The 14,560-nt window shown below is 42.8% G+C and overlaps 2 protein-coding genes across 9 annotated transcripts in view; one reads left to right on the forward strand and one right to left on the reverse strand.

Moving 5' to 3' along the window:
• pgam5 (PGAM family member 5, serine/threonine protein phosphatase, mitochondrial) overlaps positions 1–14,560 on the forward strand; it is a 100,446-nt gene that overhangs the window by 31,865 nt on the left and 54,021 nt on the right. For 4 of the 5 annotated variants that reach the window (XM_073051915.1, XM_073051916.1, XM_073051917.1 and 1 more), the window contains exon 6: positions 523–1,851. The exons of the other annotated variant lie outside the window; for it this stretch is intronic. In XM_073051915.1, the coding sequence (XP_072908016.1) occupies positions 523–670 (148 nt within the window). In that variant the 3' untranslated portion in view covers positions 671–1,851. Of the gene's footprint in view, positions 1–522; positions 1,852–14,560 lie in introns of those variants that run through there. 5 annotated transcript variants of the gene reach the window in all.
• The window catches only part of ankle2 (ankyrin repeat and LEM domain containing 2), a 112,295-nt gene continuing 101,169 nt past the window's right edge, over positions 3,435–14,560 (reverse strand). The window contains exons 11-13 of one of the 4 annotated variants that reach the window (XM_073051913.1): positions 11,991–12,900; positions 9,329–9,460; positions 3,435–5,245 (exon numbers count right to left, since the gene is read on the reverse strand). In XM_073051913.1, the coding sequence (XP_072908014.1) occupies positions 5,017–5,245; positions 9,329–9,460; positions 11,991–12,900 (1,271 nt within the window). In that variant the 3' untranslated portion in view covers positions 3,435–5,016. Of the gene's footprint in view, positions 5,246–9,328; positions 9,491–9,532; positions 9,670–11,990; positions 12,901–14,560 lie in introns of those variants that run through there. The other 3 variants (XM_073051912.1, XM_073051914.1, XR_012099694.1) reach the window with 3 other exon arrangements.

Consider the following 14,560-nt stretch of genomic DNA (forward strand, 5'->3'; position numbering starts at 1 on the left):
ACCCAACATTTTCTCCTTGGAGTGATGGAGGATGAGAGGTGACGTGATAGAGGAGTATAAGATAATAAGGTGCTGGGAAGTAGGTACAGAGGAGAAGTTTTTTTTACGCAGAGAGTGGTGAGTGTGTGGAATGGGCTGCCGGCGGTGGAGGCGGATACGATAGGGTCTTTTAAGAGACTCCTGGATGGCAACATGGAGCTTAGAAAAATAGAGGGCTATGGGTAAGCCTAGGTAATTTCTAAGGTAAGGACGTGTTTGGGCCAGCTTTGTGAGCCGAAGGGCCTGTATTGTGCTGTAGATTTTATATGTTTCTATTCACAAAATGCTGGAGGAACGCAGTAGGCCTGGTGACATCTATGGAAAAGTGTAAACAGTCGATTCAGCCCAAAATGTTGACTGTTTACTCTTTTCCATAGATGGTGCCTGAGCTGCAGACCTACCTCATTTGGTTTGTCTTTACTCTTTGCTGTTGATATAACTAGTTTTTTTGGCTCAACTCTTGCCCTTCTCACTTTTGTGTAGAGCGTTGCAGTTCCCTCCAGAGGGGTGGCTGAGAATGTGTCTCAACAACGGCAGCATCACCTGGCTCACCATTCGGCCCAACGGAAGGGTGGCACTTCGAACGTTGGGGGATACGGGTTTCATGCCTCCCGACAAATTAACCCGTTAAAAGAAACTGTCGGGGGGGGGGGGAAGGAAACATGCATGCCTCACAGTGCAGAATATTTGCCTCGTACTTGAAATTATGTTTGTGGCTGTTCTGTCGACTTGCAGCAATATTTACAGATCTTTATTTTTGTTTTCAGTTTTTAATTCACATTTTAGAATCATGTTCTACCAGCGAAAGGGTGTGAGATGTAATCGCTGTTGTTCCATGTCAGCTGATAATTGACGTAGTGAATGTGTTTGATTTGGTCATCTCCTGTAACCTTGTTTATAAAAATATATGGGCCTTGTGGTATCTGAATATTACCACCAACGTTTTTTTTAAAAAGTAAAATTTTTTCCTAAAACACCTGTTCCCCTCTAGTCCAATTCAATTAATCAGTGAGAAGTGTTAACCTAGGGCAAAGCTGGACTTGAGGAAGGGACTTGCTGTTTCTCGTGTTTAATGTTACTGCAGGTGTCAGGTGGGATTTCTTGTAATCCTCTAGCAGTAGTGGAGCAGACAGCACTACTGAACCATCCCCAAGGCTCACATGTTAAAAGCCATGAAAAACATAGATAGCCTGTAAAATACTGCCTGTTACACCACTGGTATTTAAGGCAGCAATGAAGTCCTCCATCTCTGGCCATATTCAGGGCTTCCTTCATCATGGCAGTAGTTTCCTCTCAGTTGACACTGCTGTCAGTCATGCAAGTCCCGGGTGGAGACTCAGGAATACCGTCACTCAGATGTAGGATGATTCTTCATTGCTGTTTCTGTAGCAACCCAGACAGGGTTGTTAGCCCTGGAGGACTGATGGACCAGTCTTACTCTGGCCTCTACCCTTTGACCTGTTAGGCTTGGATGACCCTGTCTCCAGCCAATATGGCTGTCCGGGTCACTGAGGCACAAACCCTATGACAAGGTTGAGGTCCTCTTGGAGGCTGTAAAATACAGCACCTTTATAATCCAAAGGGCTTCATAACTACTTTAACAATAATTATCAATATGCAAGGCCTAAGCCCTTGGTCAGGATGATGTTGGGTGTGAATCCAGGCTATAAGCAATGAGTTATCAGTGTTTACTACCTGGTGACTGTATCATGTCACTGTGTTAAGCAGTTTACTTGATTGTCACTTCATTCCCAATACAATATTCAAACGTTGAATACAGGGTCCCATGAATAAACTTTTTTTTAAAAAATCGCAGCATGTTCATTATTGTTATTTACAAGACATTTGACTGAGCAACTAGTAATTTTTACAGTGGATTCAGTTGCACAACACAGAAACAAGCCCTTCCAGCCAACTGATCCACACTGACCAAGATACCTTCCTCAGCTGTTCCAATTTGGCTCATATCATCAAAACCTTTCCCATCATGTACCTGTCCAAATGTAATTTAGAACATAGAATAGTACAGCACATTACAGGCCCTCTGGCCCACAATGTTGTGCTGACCATCAAACCCTGCCTCCCATATAACCCCCCACCTTAAATTCCTCCATATACCTGCCTAGTAGTCTCTTAAACTTTAGTGTGTCTGCCTCCACCACTGACTCAGGCAGTGCATTCCACGCACCAACCACTCTCTGAGTGAAAAACCTTCCTCTAATATCCCCCTTGAACTTCCCACCCCTTAACTTAAAGCCATGTCCTCTTGTACTGAGCAGTGGTGCCCTGGGGAAGAGGCGCTGGCTGTCCACTCGTGTCTGTTCCTCTTAATATCTTGTACACCTCTATCATGTCTCCTCTCATCCTCCTCTCCAAAGAGTAAAGCCCTAGCTCCCTTAAATCTCTGATCATAATCCATACTCTCTAAACCAGGCAGCTTGTATTTGGAAGATAGTGCCCACGATGTTGTGCCTACTCTAACCCACTCCAAGTTCAATCTAATGCTTACCTCCCACATAGCCCTCTACTTTTTGTTCATCAATGTACCTATCTAAATCTCTTTAGTGTCCCTAACATATCTTACACCTGGCAAAGTGTACCACACACCCACTACCTTCTGTGTAAAACAACCCTACCTCAAACATTCCCCTATACTTTCCTCCAATCAATTATACCCTTTTGTATTAATCATTTCCTCTCTGGGGAAAAAATCTCTGGTTGTCCACTTGATCTACTCTTCTATCAAATCACCTTTCAACTTCCTGTTCTCCATAAAGAAAATGCCCTAGCTCACTCAACTTATCTTCAAGGAGCGATGCCTCAAAAAGGTGGCATCCATCATCAAGGACCTCCACCGCCCAGGCCATGGCCTCTTCTCATCAGGGAGGAGGTACAGAAGCCTGAAGGCACACACTCAAGTGATTCAGGAACAGTTTTTTTCCTTTCTGCCATCTGGTTTCTGAATGGACATTGAACTCATGAACATTTTTTATTTTCACACTACTTATTTTATACATACACACTGCAATTTTGTTCTATTATGTATTGTACTGCTGCCCAAATTTCATGATATATGCCAGTGACATTAAACCCAATTCTGATCCTAAGATCATGCTAAAAACTAAGATAATAAATGCACAAAGAATAAATCTATTTGTTAAAACTAGCAAATAAAAATCAATTGCTGACAGACCCCTTGATGTGTGGAATCTCACCTTTCAGACCTATCCATTACCCTCATAAGATAAGCTCTGTAATTAGGCAATCTTTGCTGTTAAGTGGAGGCCAGGACTGTGGCTTGGTAGGTGCCCCCAGCAGGGCAGAGCAGGGTGGCTACCACACCACGTATTGAAGTTAACACATAAAGGAAACAGACACCTCTGCAGCACAGAACATTCTTGTCCCCATTTAACAGGTTTATTTAAGTAAAAGTAAAGGGATTATTTGTACATTAAATTCATTATCTACTTAGGTTCCTTTACAAATATCACGTTTTTACCCAATGAAATTAAGAGGGTTAAGAACCTCCAACTGGGAAGCGTGGTACTTTGATCTTGAGAGCATCACAAGTGGGAATTTAACAGGCACAACACTAACGTTGTTTGCACTTCAGTTACGCAGTGCAAGCCACATCCGGACAATGGAAACATTCACCACCAATTAGCAGAATGAAACAAGGCCGCATGCTCCATTTGCACATTAAGACTTTTCAATACATCACTCAAAGCCTCAAAATGTGCAGAAACACAAACAATTAGCTTTCATTTTGTGCATTTTTTCATTTACTCTTTTCTCAGCGGCTTATCGTTTCACATTGATGCAATAGACGTACCATAAATATCCCAAATGTGCTGTGGGAAGGGCCAGAGTTATTAAGACCATGTATGTTCACATACTTACACGAACCTTGCACAAGTGATCCGAGATGTGGTGGTGCAAAACGCACTTTGTCCTGGGATTTAGAAAATTACTTCCAGAGTGAACAGTGCTCCCTATGTGTCTGCAGGACGACATGGATTTGACATTTGCTGGTATCCATCAACTAAACAGCCACCAGAAACCTGTACTTGCATATTCTACATGCTGATTTAATTACATTAAAGGCAACTAACTGTAAAGCTAGTTCACAGCTGTTAAAATGAATGTTTCCCCCAGTAAAGGCACTAAAAAGCTTGCAAAAGCCATTGATACAATTTTCCTACAACATAAATAATTTCTTTTAACCCTATCAAGAATACCTTATGGCCAATGCAATCAAGGTGCCAAAAAACAGATTCATCGTTTATACACAAGTTATTTGTCTTTATTCTCCTACTAGGAGCATCCTGTACCCTTTTTTTTTGTAATCATTGTAGCACCTGACTTACGAACTTCAATTACAGTACAAGTTGTTTTTAAAACATGAACAATCCACATATATATTTCTCAACAATAACAGTGGCATTATTGACTAACATGCCTCCTTCCTACTATTCTCAGATTAATGGACTTTTACAGAAATTTCACAGAAATCATAACGAAAAACGTTACTGACATATCATCAGTCTTGTTGCTGGGTTAGAATAAGGTTGAATTTTAATCCCTAGAACTGGTCTGCTTCCAAAGTCCTCTACCACCCCAACCTTCCACTAACCCCTCACAGTCCGGGCTTCTTTTGGTAAAGTCTACCAAGTCTTTTGGTAAAGACAGAATTTTATTGAAATGAAGTTTAAAAAGTTAAAATATATAAATTTCTGGATGAACAGAAGGCAGGAGAAATCAGAATTAATATTAATTGTACAACTGAACTTGAGGCATTGCAGAGAGAGAAAATAAATGTAAAATTGGTTCACATCAACAGAATCAAACAGCACACAGTATCCATTGTACAGTACATTGTATACATATTTAGGAAACTACAATTTATTTTAAATATAAAACTGAATTCCCCCTCTAAAGTGGGGCAAAGTAACAGTATCACAACCCTAAATGTGAGCACTAAGAAGGTTCATGGAAGTGCAGAAGCTGCTGCACTTGGACATGGCTTGCATATGCTGGACTATAGCGCCCTGGGCTTCCAAACTCAGTGTAAGGGGAGCTCTCAAACCTTCCAGGACTATAGCCTTGTGGACTAGGTCTCCCAAGGACAGAGGTGCCAGGACTGCACGGAGAACTCGGCATGTTGGACTGTACTTTCAGTTTCCCTTTGAGAGAAGGGCTTGGCCAACTGCAGAAACAAACGCAAAGTTTATATATAAAAAAAAACAATAGCACATACATTTATTTTGTCCTTTTGCCCATCTTAACCCATCTTGCTGATTAATCTCAATTTCTCTCTCACGCAAACCACAAAAGACAACTAATTTTAAGGATCACAGTTACAATTTTTGTTTAAAAAAACAGAACAATTGTAACCAGAACTGCAAGGTGCTAACTATAGGGAGCTTTGGTCAACAATGCATTAGTATAAGAAAATAAGCCCCCTTTGTCTAAAATACAAAAGCTTACCATTGTGCTGGCCAGCAATGTGTGTAAATTAATATAAAAACACCGGTACTCTTCACTGACTGCTTTAATCATTACCAGATGGCGTCCAATGACATAGTTTGCTTGTAACCAATGTTCCTGCTAATACTTTTTTTAACATTTGCATTGCTCTGAGTATGATTTTTTAAACACTGCCTGAAACTGCGCAGCACTTTAAATGTTTTTTTAAGTATCATTGTTCACTGGGCCAGCGGTTAATTAACGAACCAGCTACCGACTTTCATTCTGTGTTTATTACAATTAAAAAAAAACACCGACAATGTAAATACTTTGAAGCTCTGTAATGTTTAAAAATAAAGGTTGTGGTACCATATTCCATCTGGGTCAACTCCAACCTGATAGCATGAAAGTTGATTTCTCCTTTAAGTAAAAATTATTTTCATCTCCCCTCCCCCCCACCACCTTCAATTTCTTCAATTCCCCATTCTGGCCTCTTTTCTCTTCTCAGCTACCTATCGCCATCCAGTGTCCCCTCCTCCCCTTCCCCTTCTCCTATGGTCCACTCTCCTATCAGATTCCTCCCTCTCCAGCCCTTGACCTTCTCCACCTACCACCTCTCAGCTCCTCCCCCACCCACCTAGCTTCACCTCCTTCCCCTTCACCTTCTCATTCTGTCATCTTCCCCTTTCCTTTTCAGTCCCAATGAAGGGTCTCAGCCTGAAACACCAACTGTTTATTCCTCTCCACAGATGCTGTCTGACCTAGTGAGTTCCTCCAGCATTTTGTGTGTTGCTTTGAAAGGGTATTTGCAGTCGAAACGCTGATTGTTTATTAATTTCCATGGATACTGCTGACCGGCTGTGTTCCTGCAGGGAGGGAGGGAGGGGGGGGGGGGGGTGGGTGGGTGGGTGGGTGGGTGGGTGTGTGTGTGTGTGTGTGTGTGTGTGTGTGTGTGTGTGTGTGTGTGTGTGTGTGTGTGTGTGTGTGTGTGTGTGTGTGTGTGTGTTGCTCTGGGAAAGTTCATGGGTTACGAGAAATGACATTGTAGTACTGGAAAAATATCTGAAGTTCAGTTTGAAAATTGCCCCATGACAAGAAATAAAATGGAATTTAGTAAATCTGACCACTTGTGGGACAGCAATACCAGTAGAATATAAAAGACCATGAAAGATGTCAGATAATAAAATTTAAAACTGCCACTCAGCAGTGAGGGCTCTTCCCCACCCCCACCACATCTTGCCTGGAGTTCACTCAGCAACAGACCCATACTGTGTAGTTGGTTTATAATATCCTACTAAAGGCCAACGCTTTACAGTACAGGCAACATAGGTTCAATTTCCGCCGCTGATAAGGTCCCACATAGGAGATTGGTGGTGATGCTCAGGGCATCGGGGGGGGGGGGGAAGACATTGACATGGATAGAAAACTGGTTGGCAGATAGAAAGCAAAGGGTAGCGGTGAATGGGTGTTTCTCGGAATGGCAGGTGGTGACTAGTGGGGTGCCACAGGGCTCGGTATTGGGACCACAACTGTTTACAATTTACGTCAACGATTTAGATGAAGGCATTGAGAATAACATCAGCAAATTTGCTGATGATACTAAGCTGGGTGGCAGTGTGACGTGATGAGGATGTTAGGAGAATTCAGGGTGACTTGGATAGGCTGGGTGAGTGGGCAGATACTTGGCAGATGACGTTTAATGTGAATAAGTATGAGGTTATCCACTTTGGGAGTAAGAACAGGAAGGCAGATTATTATCTGAACGGTGTAGAGTTAGGTAAGGGAGAAATACAAAGAGATCTAGGAGTCCTTGTTCATCAGTCACTGAAGGTGAATGAGCAAGTGCAGCAGGCAGTGAAGAAGGCTAATGGAATGTTGGCCTTTATTACAAAGGAAATTGAGTACAAGAGCAAGGAAATCCTCCTGCATTTGTACAGAGCCCTGGTGAGACCACACCTGGAGTATTGTGTACAGTTTTGGTCTCCAGAGTTAAGGAAGGACATCCTGGCTGTAGAGGAAGTGCTGCGTAGATTCACGAGGTTAATTCCTGGGATGTCTGGACTGTCTTACGCAGAGAGGTTAGAGAGACAGGGCTTGTACACGCTGGAATTAAGGAGATTGAGAGGGGATCTGATTGCAACATATAAGATTATTAAGGGATTGGACAAGATAGAGGCAGGAAATATGTTCCAGATGCTGGGAGAGTCCAGTACCAGAGGGCATGGTTTGAGAATAAGGGGTAGGTCATTTAGGACAGAGTTAAGGAAAAACTTCTTCTCCCAGAGAGTTGTCAGGGTCTGGAATGCACTGCCTCGGAAGTGGAGGCCAATTCTCTGGATGCTTTCAAGAAGGAGCTAGATAGGTATCTTATGGATAGGGGAATCAAGGGATATGGGGACAAGGCAGGAACCGGGTATTGATAGTAGATGATCAGCCATGATCTCAAAATGGCGGTGCAAGCTCGAAGGGCCGAATGGTCTACTTCTGCACCTATTGTCTATTGCCTGTAAGGAGTTTGTATGTTCTCCCTGTGACCGCATGGGTTTCTTCCAGGTGCTCTGGTTTCCTCCCACAGTCCAAAGATGTATCAGTTGGTAGGTTTGGTCATTGTAAATTGTCCCATGATTAGGCTACGGTTAAATTGGGGCAGTATGACTCAAAGGGCCAGAAGGGCTTATTCCACACTGTACTCAATAAATACATAAATAATTGCCACAGAGTTCACCTCCACATAAAAGCTAGTAGTGAGTTGCTGGGCTCACCCACATCCCAAGAACAAGATGCATTTTAATTAATATTAATATTCTATAAGTGGTCACTATAAGATCCTTCTGCTACTGAGAATTTTTAAAAATTTAGATACACAGCACAGTATCATGTCCTTCCAACCCAACAAGCTCACGCTGCCCAATCACAACTCTGTGACCAAGTACACCCTACTAACCCATACGTCTTTGGAACGTGGGACGAAACTGGAGCACCCGGAGGAAGCCCACGAGGTCACAGGGAGAACATTTAGTACTGTGCAGAAGTCTTTGGCACATGTATATGGCTAGGGTGCCAAGACATTTGCAGAGTAGCAGTAATTTTATGGGTGCTAATAATGCATTGTACTGCTGCTGCAGGGAAAAAAACATTTCATGACGTGAATGACGTTATGGGTCTCTATTGTGGACTGAGAGTGGGAAGGGGGCAGGGAGAGGGGAATCATGGCTGGGAAAAGGAGAAGGGAGAGGGGAGGGAGCAGGAAGCACCAGAGAGACATTCTGTAATGATCAATAAACCGATTGTTTGGAATCAAGTGACCTTGCCTGGTGTCTCAGGGTGGGGTGTGTCTGCACGGGGCCACCCCTCGCCTGGCACTCCGCTGCCACTGGTCCCACACCCTTCCCGCAGCACCTCCACCTTTGCCATTCCCAACATCCTTAGGTCCCACCAGATTTACAAACTCTCCGCTCCATGTTGACAAATACAGTTCTGTGCTAAGTACCCTAGTTATACAAGACTTTTGCATAGTAGTGTATAAACTCCTTATAGAAAGTGGCGGGATTGAACCAGGGTAACTGGCGCATTACACTAATAGCTACGCTACTGTGCTGCCCTATGCCAATGATATCCCTGATTATTACAGGTCTAAACGTTTTCTTTCCACTGAACCTCAGTGCATTTAAACAAGTGTTAGCAAATTATTCAACTGTAAAGGCATTTTTACACAGCTCCATTTCCATTCATTCATTCCCCAGCATCATGGTACAGCAATACCATAAAACAAATTTAGCACCAGCTATGAGTGTAAGTGAATAATTCTGCTTTCAAAACTTACCTCTGCATTTCTGATACAGAGTACGACTGCATTCGGTTCTTCCATCGATGTAGGCATGGGCACTTCTGTGGGTCAATAACAACACCATTCAGTGCAGCCAGAACATCACTGTCAAGTTTAGTTGGCTCATCTCTGGAATGGAGGAATGAAGGTTGTTGACACCTCAAGAACAAAATAAAGTCTTTAAATAAAACAAAAACTTACAAGCAAGAATATTATTACAGTATTCCCTCCTTCAAGCTATGTTTCATCTCCTTCTTTCCAAACATGTTGAAGTTTTATGCCTCAACGAGTCAGTGAAGTTTTTCGATCCTGCATATCACTGTATCCTGGAGTGAGATCTGATGACAGCAGGAAGTAGAATTAAGGTTAATTTTCCTCCTTATAACCATCCCAAAGTGTAGGGGCCTGTCTGAGGAACTCAGTCAGATTCAGGAGACAAGAAACTGCAGATGCTGGAGTCTGAAGCAATGAACAATCACTGGGCTAAAGTCCTGCATTAGATGAAAGCGGACCGAATGATGCCAACTGACAACTGCAGATCAAGATACAATGTGGAATAATCCCTCCTGGCCCTTCAAGCTACACCGCTCAGCAATCCCCTGATTTAATCCTGGCCTAATCATAGGACAATTTACAATGACCAATTAACCTACCAACTGGTGTATGTCTTTGGACTGTGGGAGGAAACCGGAGCACCCGGAGGGAACGCACACGGTCACAATGTATAAGCTCCTTACAGGCAGCGGTGGGAATTGAACCTGGGCCGCCTGTTCTATAAAGCGTCGTGCTAACCACTATGCTACCGTGTCACCCAGGAAACACTGACAATACCTTTTCTCCCACAGATATTGACTGATCTGCTAAGGTCCTCCAGCACACTGTCCATTAGGTTCAGATCTAATGTCACAGATCGGGTCAAGTGCCCAAAGGCGGAGGAGAACCTCAGCAAAATAAAATTGAAATTTTGTTTTTATCCAATTCAATATTTGGTGATAAATTCACATGAGAAGAAGAATGTAAATCATAAATATGCCTGAGGAAATATTCCAACAATTCAAAATGAACAATCTTCAAGATAGATTCCATTAACTGAAACAATGGATTCAGACATTGAACGTTGTAACAATGGAACCGAGGTTGGCACATAACTCCAACTAGAACACTCCCTTTCAATCATGTCAGCTTTTGATATGTTTGATTTAATCAGGATTATCAACATGAAGGGGAACAGTTCATTACTTTAGCATCATGCGCTCACCCCACACAGGAAAACTTTGCCCAAGCAAGATGCTTTAAATAATCTTCCACTGAAAGGCTAACAGGCTGAGCGAGCTAGTACGAAGGAGGAGGAGAGATGACTTGGTTGAAGTTTACAAGGCGGTAAGAAGCATTGATCGAATGGAGAGCCAGAGACTTTCTCCCAAGACTGATACAAGGGGGCATAATTTAAAAGTGACCGGAGGAATGTGTATGGGTAGGTAGGTGTTCTTTTCTTGGTAGTTGCATGGGATGTGCTGCCAGGGGTGCCATAGGCATTTACATTAATCATAATTAAGATACTCATTAGGTGACAGGGTGGAGGTGTAAGGCACTCCTTCCCTCTGCAGGCCCCCCTTGGGCAAGGTGTAGCAACTGGCTAGCCCCCCCAACCCCCAATCAGAGTCATACGAAGCCATGGAAGTAGGTGGTGGATGGTCGTATAAGCAGTCGATAATGGCCGGGGTCATCCGTCTTGGAAAGAGACGGCCCAGAAGGAGGTAATGACAAACCACTTCTGTAGAGAAATTTGCCAAGAACAATCACAGTCATTGCATGACTGCACACGTCATATAATATGGTACAAATGGCTTTTCACTGAAGGTGAGAGGTGTTAGAGAGTCAAAAAGTTAAGTGAAACAAAATGCTTATAAATTTAGAACAATTTCATTGTTTTTTTTAAAGGAAATCTTCATGGAGCTAAATGAGCCAAAAGGCCTATTTCTATGCTGTGGAAGAAATAAAACCCGAAACTTAGTCCAACAGTTGAACATTACACATTAGTCCAATATTACACATTAGTAGCAACGTATCCTCCAAGGGGACCACAATATTGGGTTTGGAGGTTTGCGTGCCTCAATGACCCCGAGAGCTATGCTGGCTGGAGTCAAGGCTTCATGCTTTTGTTCATGGTAAGGTCACCCAGGCCAAACAGGTCAAAGGGTAGAGGCCAGACTAAGAGTGGTCCACTGGTCCTCTGGGTTCGGGGGTTCAGCTCAGGACTAACAACCCTGACTGGTCAAACAAAATTGTTTCAGAAACAGAAATGAAGGATCGTTCTTTATCTGAGACCGATGGTATTCCTGAGTCTCCACCCAGGACTTGCATAACCAACAACAATGAAAACCAAGAGGAAGATACTGACACGATGAAGGAAGCTCTGAACACCACCAGAGATGGAGGACCTTCACTGCTGTCCTAAATGCTAGTGGCGTAACGGGCAGTAGAGCGAGCGGTAATGTATACCGCATGTTAGGATTCTGGATAAGTAACTGAGAAATAGTGTGCCAGATTGCTATAATCCTTGCAAAAATGATAGAAGGAAGTTATATAATACCAAAGAGTAAGAAGGATTGTAGGTGAAACATTCTAACAAGACTAATTAAAATATAGAGTTCCTTACCCAGACAGAAATATCCCCTTGGTAGTTCCTTTTCTTAAAAACCCCGGACCGTGCCTTGGCAGCGGCTGCTGTCTATCCTCTGGCCATCTGCAGAAGTTTTCCAATTGCATATTGTACCTTTGGTTGAGTTTGATTTGAGCCGCAGGGGAATCCGGTGTTGAAAACTGTGCAGGGGCTTCCCTTGTCAAAGACGGCAAGTGAACTGTCCTACAGGGCAGGCTGCTGTGCTGTGTGGAGTTCCTCTTGTTTTCAAGGTTCAAAGCTGCAATCTTTGATGTACATAATGATAGTGAATCCGTTACTTCGCTGCCACCTTCAACCACAGGCTGCTGGCTTGGCCTCGCCTCGAGTAATGAGGCATCCTCATTTCTCAAACCCATTTCAATCAACTCATCACTCTCAGCTTTTACACGCTCAGCACCCTGTTGAGACCCCAGATCTGAAGTGTCACCCTCCATCAGCTTTGCCATTACTTCAACCTCATGGCTCTCTGGAGATTCTATGAGCCTGTCAGAAAGCGAGTTTCTCTCTCTCTCGTCTAGCAGGGAAAGTCTTTCAAATTCAGCCATGAGATTGGAAATGGGGAAGAGATCACCTGTAGACCCAGGGATGGTGTATGAACGAGGACATCGTTCTTCAGGTTTTTCGTCACCAGGAGAACAGACTCCATTTAAATTTGGCAAAATCTCTTTGTCGAGGTTACTTAGATTGTCCACGGAGTCAATTATGTCTGTTGTGCGTTGCACAGGAAGTATATGGCACCCGTTTTCTTCAATGGCACCAAAGGTATTCCCGGATAAAATGACTGATTTGCTGACTTTCAGTGCAGCATTTTGTCTATTTTTAATTTCTTCAAGACTATCCACAAAAGCACCGACAGAGACAGAGTTGCTGTATTTACTGCTTTTACCTACGTTAAGGAGAAAAAAAATTGGATTTGAATGCATTTCCCCAATACAGCTACCTTAATAGTTGGAGTAGTTTAAAAATATTATTACTCAAAAGTTCCTTTCAACATTGAGTGAGTTAGGGACAAGATATTTAATTATTGAGATGCTGCACTGAACAGGTCCTTCCGGCCCTTTGAGCTGCCCTGCACAGTAATCCCCCAATTTAATTCTAGCATAATCACAGGACAACCTACAATGATCAATCAACCTACCAACCGGTATGTCTTTGAACTGCGGGCGGAAACCAGAGCACCTGGAGGAAACCCACTCAGTCACAAGGAGAACGTATAAACTCCTCACAGGCAGTGGGAATTCAACCAGGGTCACCAAATACTATAAAGTGTTATGCTAACCACTACACTTTTGTGTCAGTGTCGAAACATGACGACACTTGCGGTCCAAGTGCATTGGTTGTTAATGCAAAATGAAGCATTTCACTGTTTCAATGTACACATGACAAACAAAGCTAAACCAGGGTTAGACTCCGCGACTCAACCTTCAAACCCATCAGATTCATGACTGCTCACTTTTCCTGTACATCCCGTGATTTGTTTATTGTCCAGAAAAACATGCAAGGAGTTTGTATGTTATTAGGATAATTGGTGGTGTGGGTTTGTTGCTTGTATGTTACTAGGATAATTGGTGGTGTGGGCTTGTTGCTTGTATGTTATTAAGATAATTGGTGGTGTGGGTTTGTTGCTTGTATGTTAGAATAATTGGTGGTGTGGGCTTGTTGCTTGTATGTTATTAAGATAATTGGTGGAGTGGGTTTGTTGCTTGTATGTTAGAATAATTGGTGGTGTGGGCTTGTTGTTTGTATGTTTTTAGGATAATTGGTGGTGTGGGCTTGTTGCTTGTATGTTAGAATAATTGGTGGTGTGGGCTTGTTGCTTGTATGTTACTAGGATAATTGGTGGTGTGGGCTTGTTGCTTGTATGTTAGAATAATTGGTGGTGTGGGCTTGTTGCTTGTATGTTATTAGGATAATTGGTGGTGTGGGCATGTTGCTTGTATGTTAGAATAATTGGTGGTGTGGGCTTATTGCTTGTATGTTATTAGGATAATTGGTGGTGTGGTCTTGTTGCTTATATGTTATTAGAATAATTGGTGGTGTGGGCTTGTTGCTTGTATGTTAGAATAATTGGTGGTGTGGGCTTGTTGCTTGTATGTTAAAATAATTGGTGGTGTGGGCTTGTTGCTTGTATGTTAGAATAATTGGTGGTGTGGGCTTGTTGCTTGTATGTTATTAGGATAATTGGTGGTGTGGTCTTGTTGCTTATATGTTATTAGAATAATTGGTGGTGTGGGCTTGTTGCTTGTATGTTAGAATAATTGGTGGTGTGGGCTTGTTGCTTGTATGTTAAAATAATTGGTGGTGTGGGCTTGTTGCTTGTATGTTAGAATAATTGGTGGTGTGGGCTTGTTGCTTGTATGTTAGAATAATTGGTGGTGTGGGCTTGTTGCTTGTATGTTATTAGGATAATTGGTGGTGTGAGCTTCTTGCTTGTATGTTATTAGGATAATTGGTGGTGTGGGCTTGTTGCTTGTATGTTATTAGGATAATTGGTGGTGTGGGCTTGTTGCTTGTATGTTATTAGGATAATTGGTGGTGTGGGCTTG

The sequence above is a fragment of the Hemitrygon akajei genome, chromosome 7 (assembly GCF_048418815.1).
Source record: "Hemitrygon akajei chromosome 7, sHemAka1.3, whole genome shotgun sequence".
Taxonomy (NCBI): domain Eukaryota; kingdom Metazoa; phylum Chordata; class Chondrichthyes; order Myliobatiformes; family Dasyatidae; genus Hemitrygon; species Hemitrygon akajei.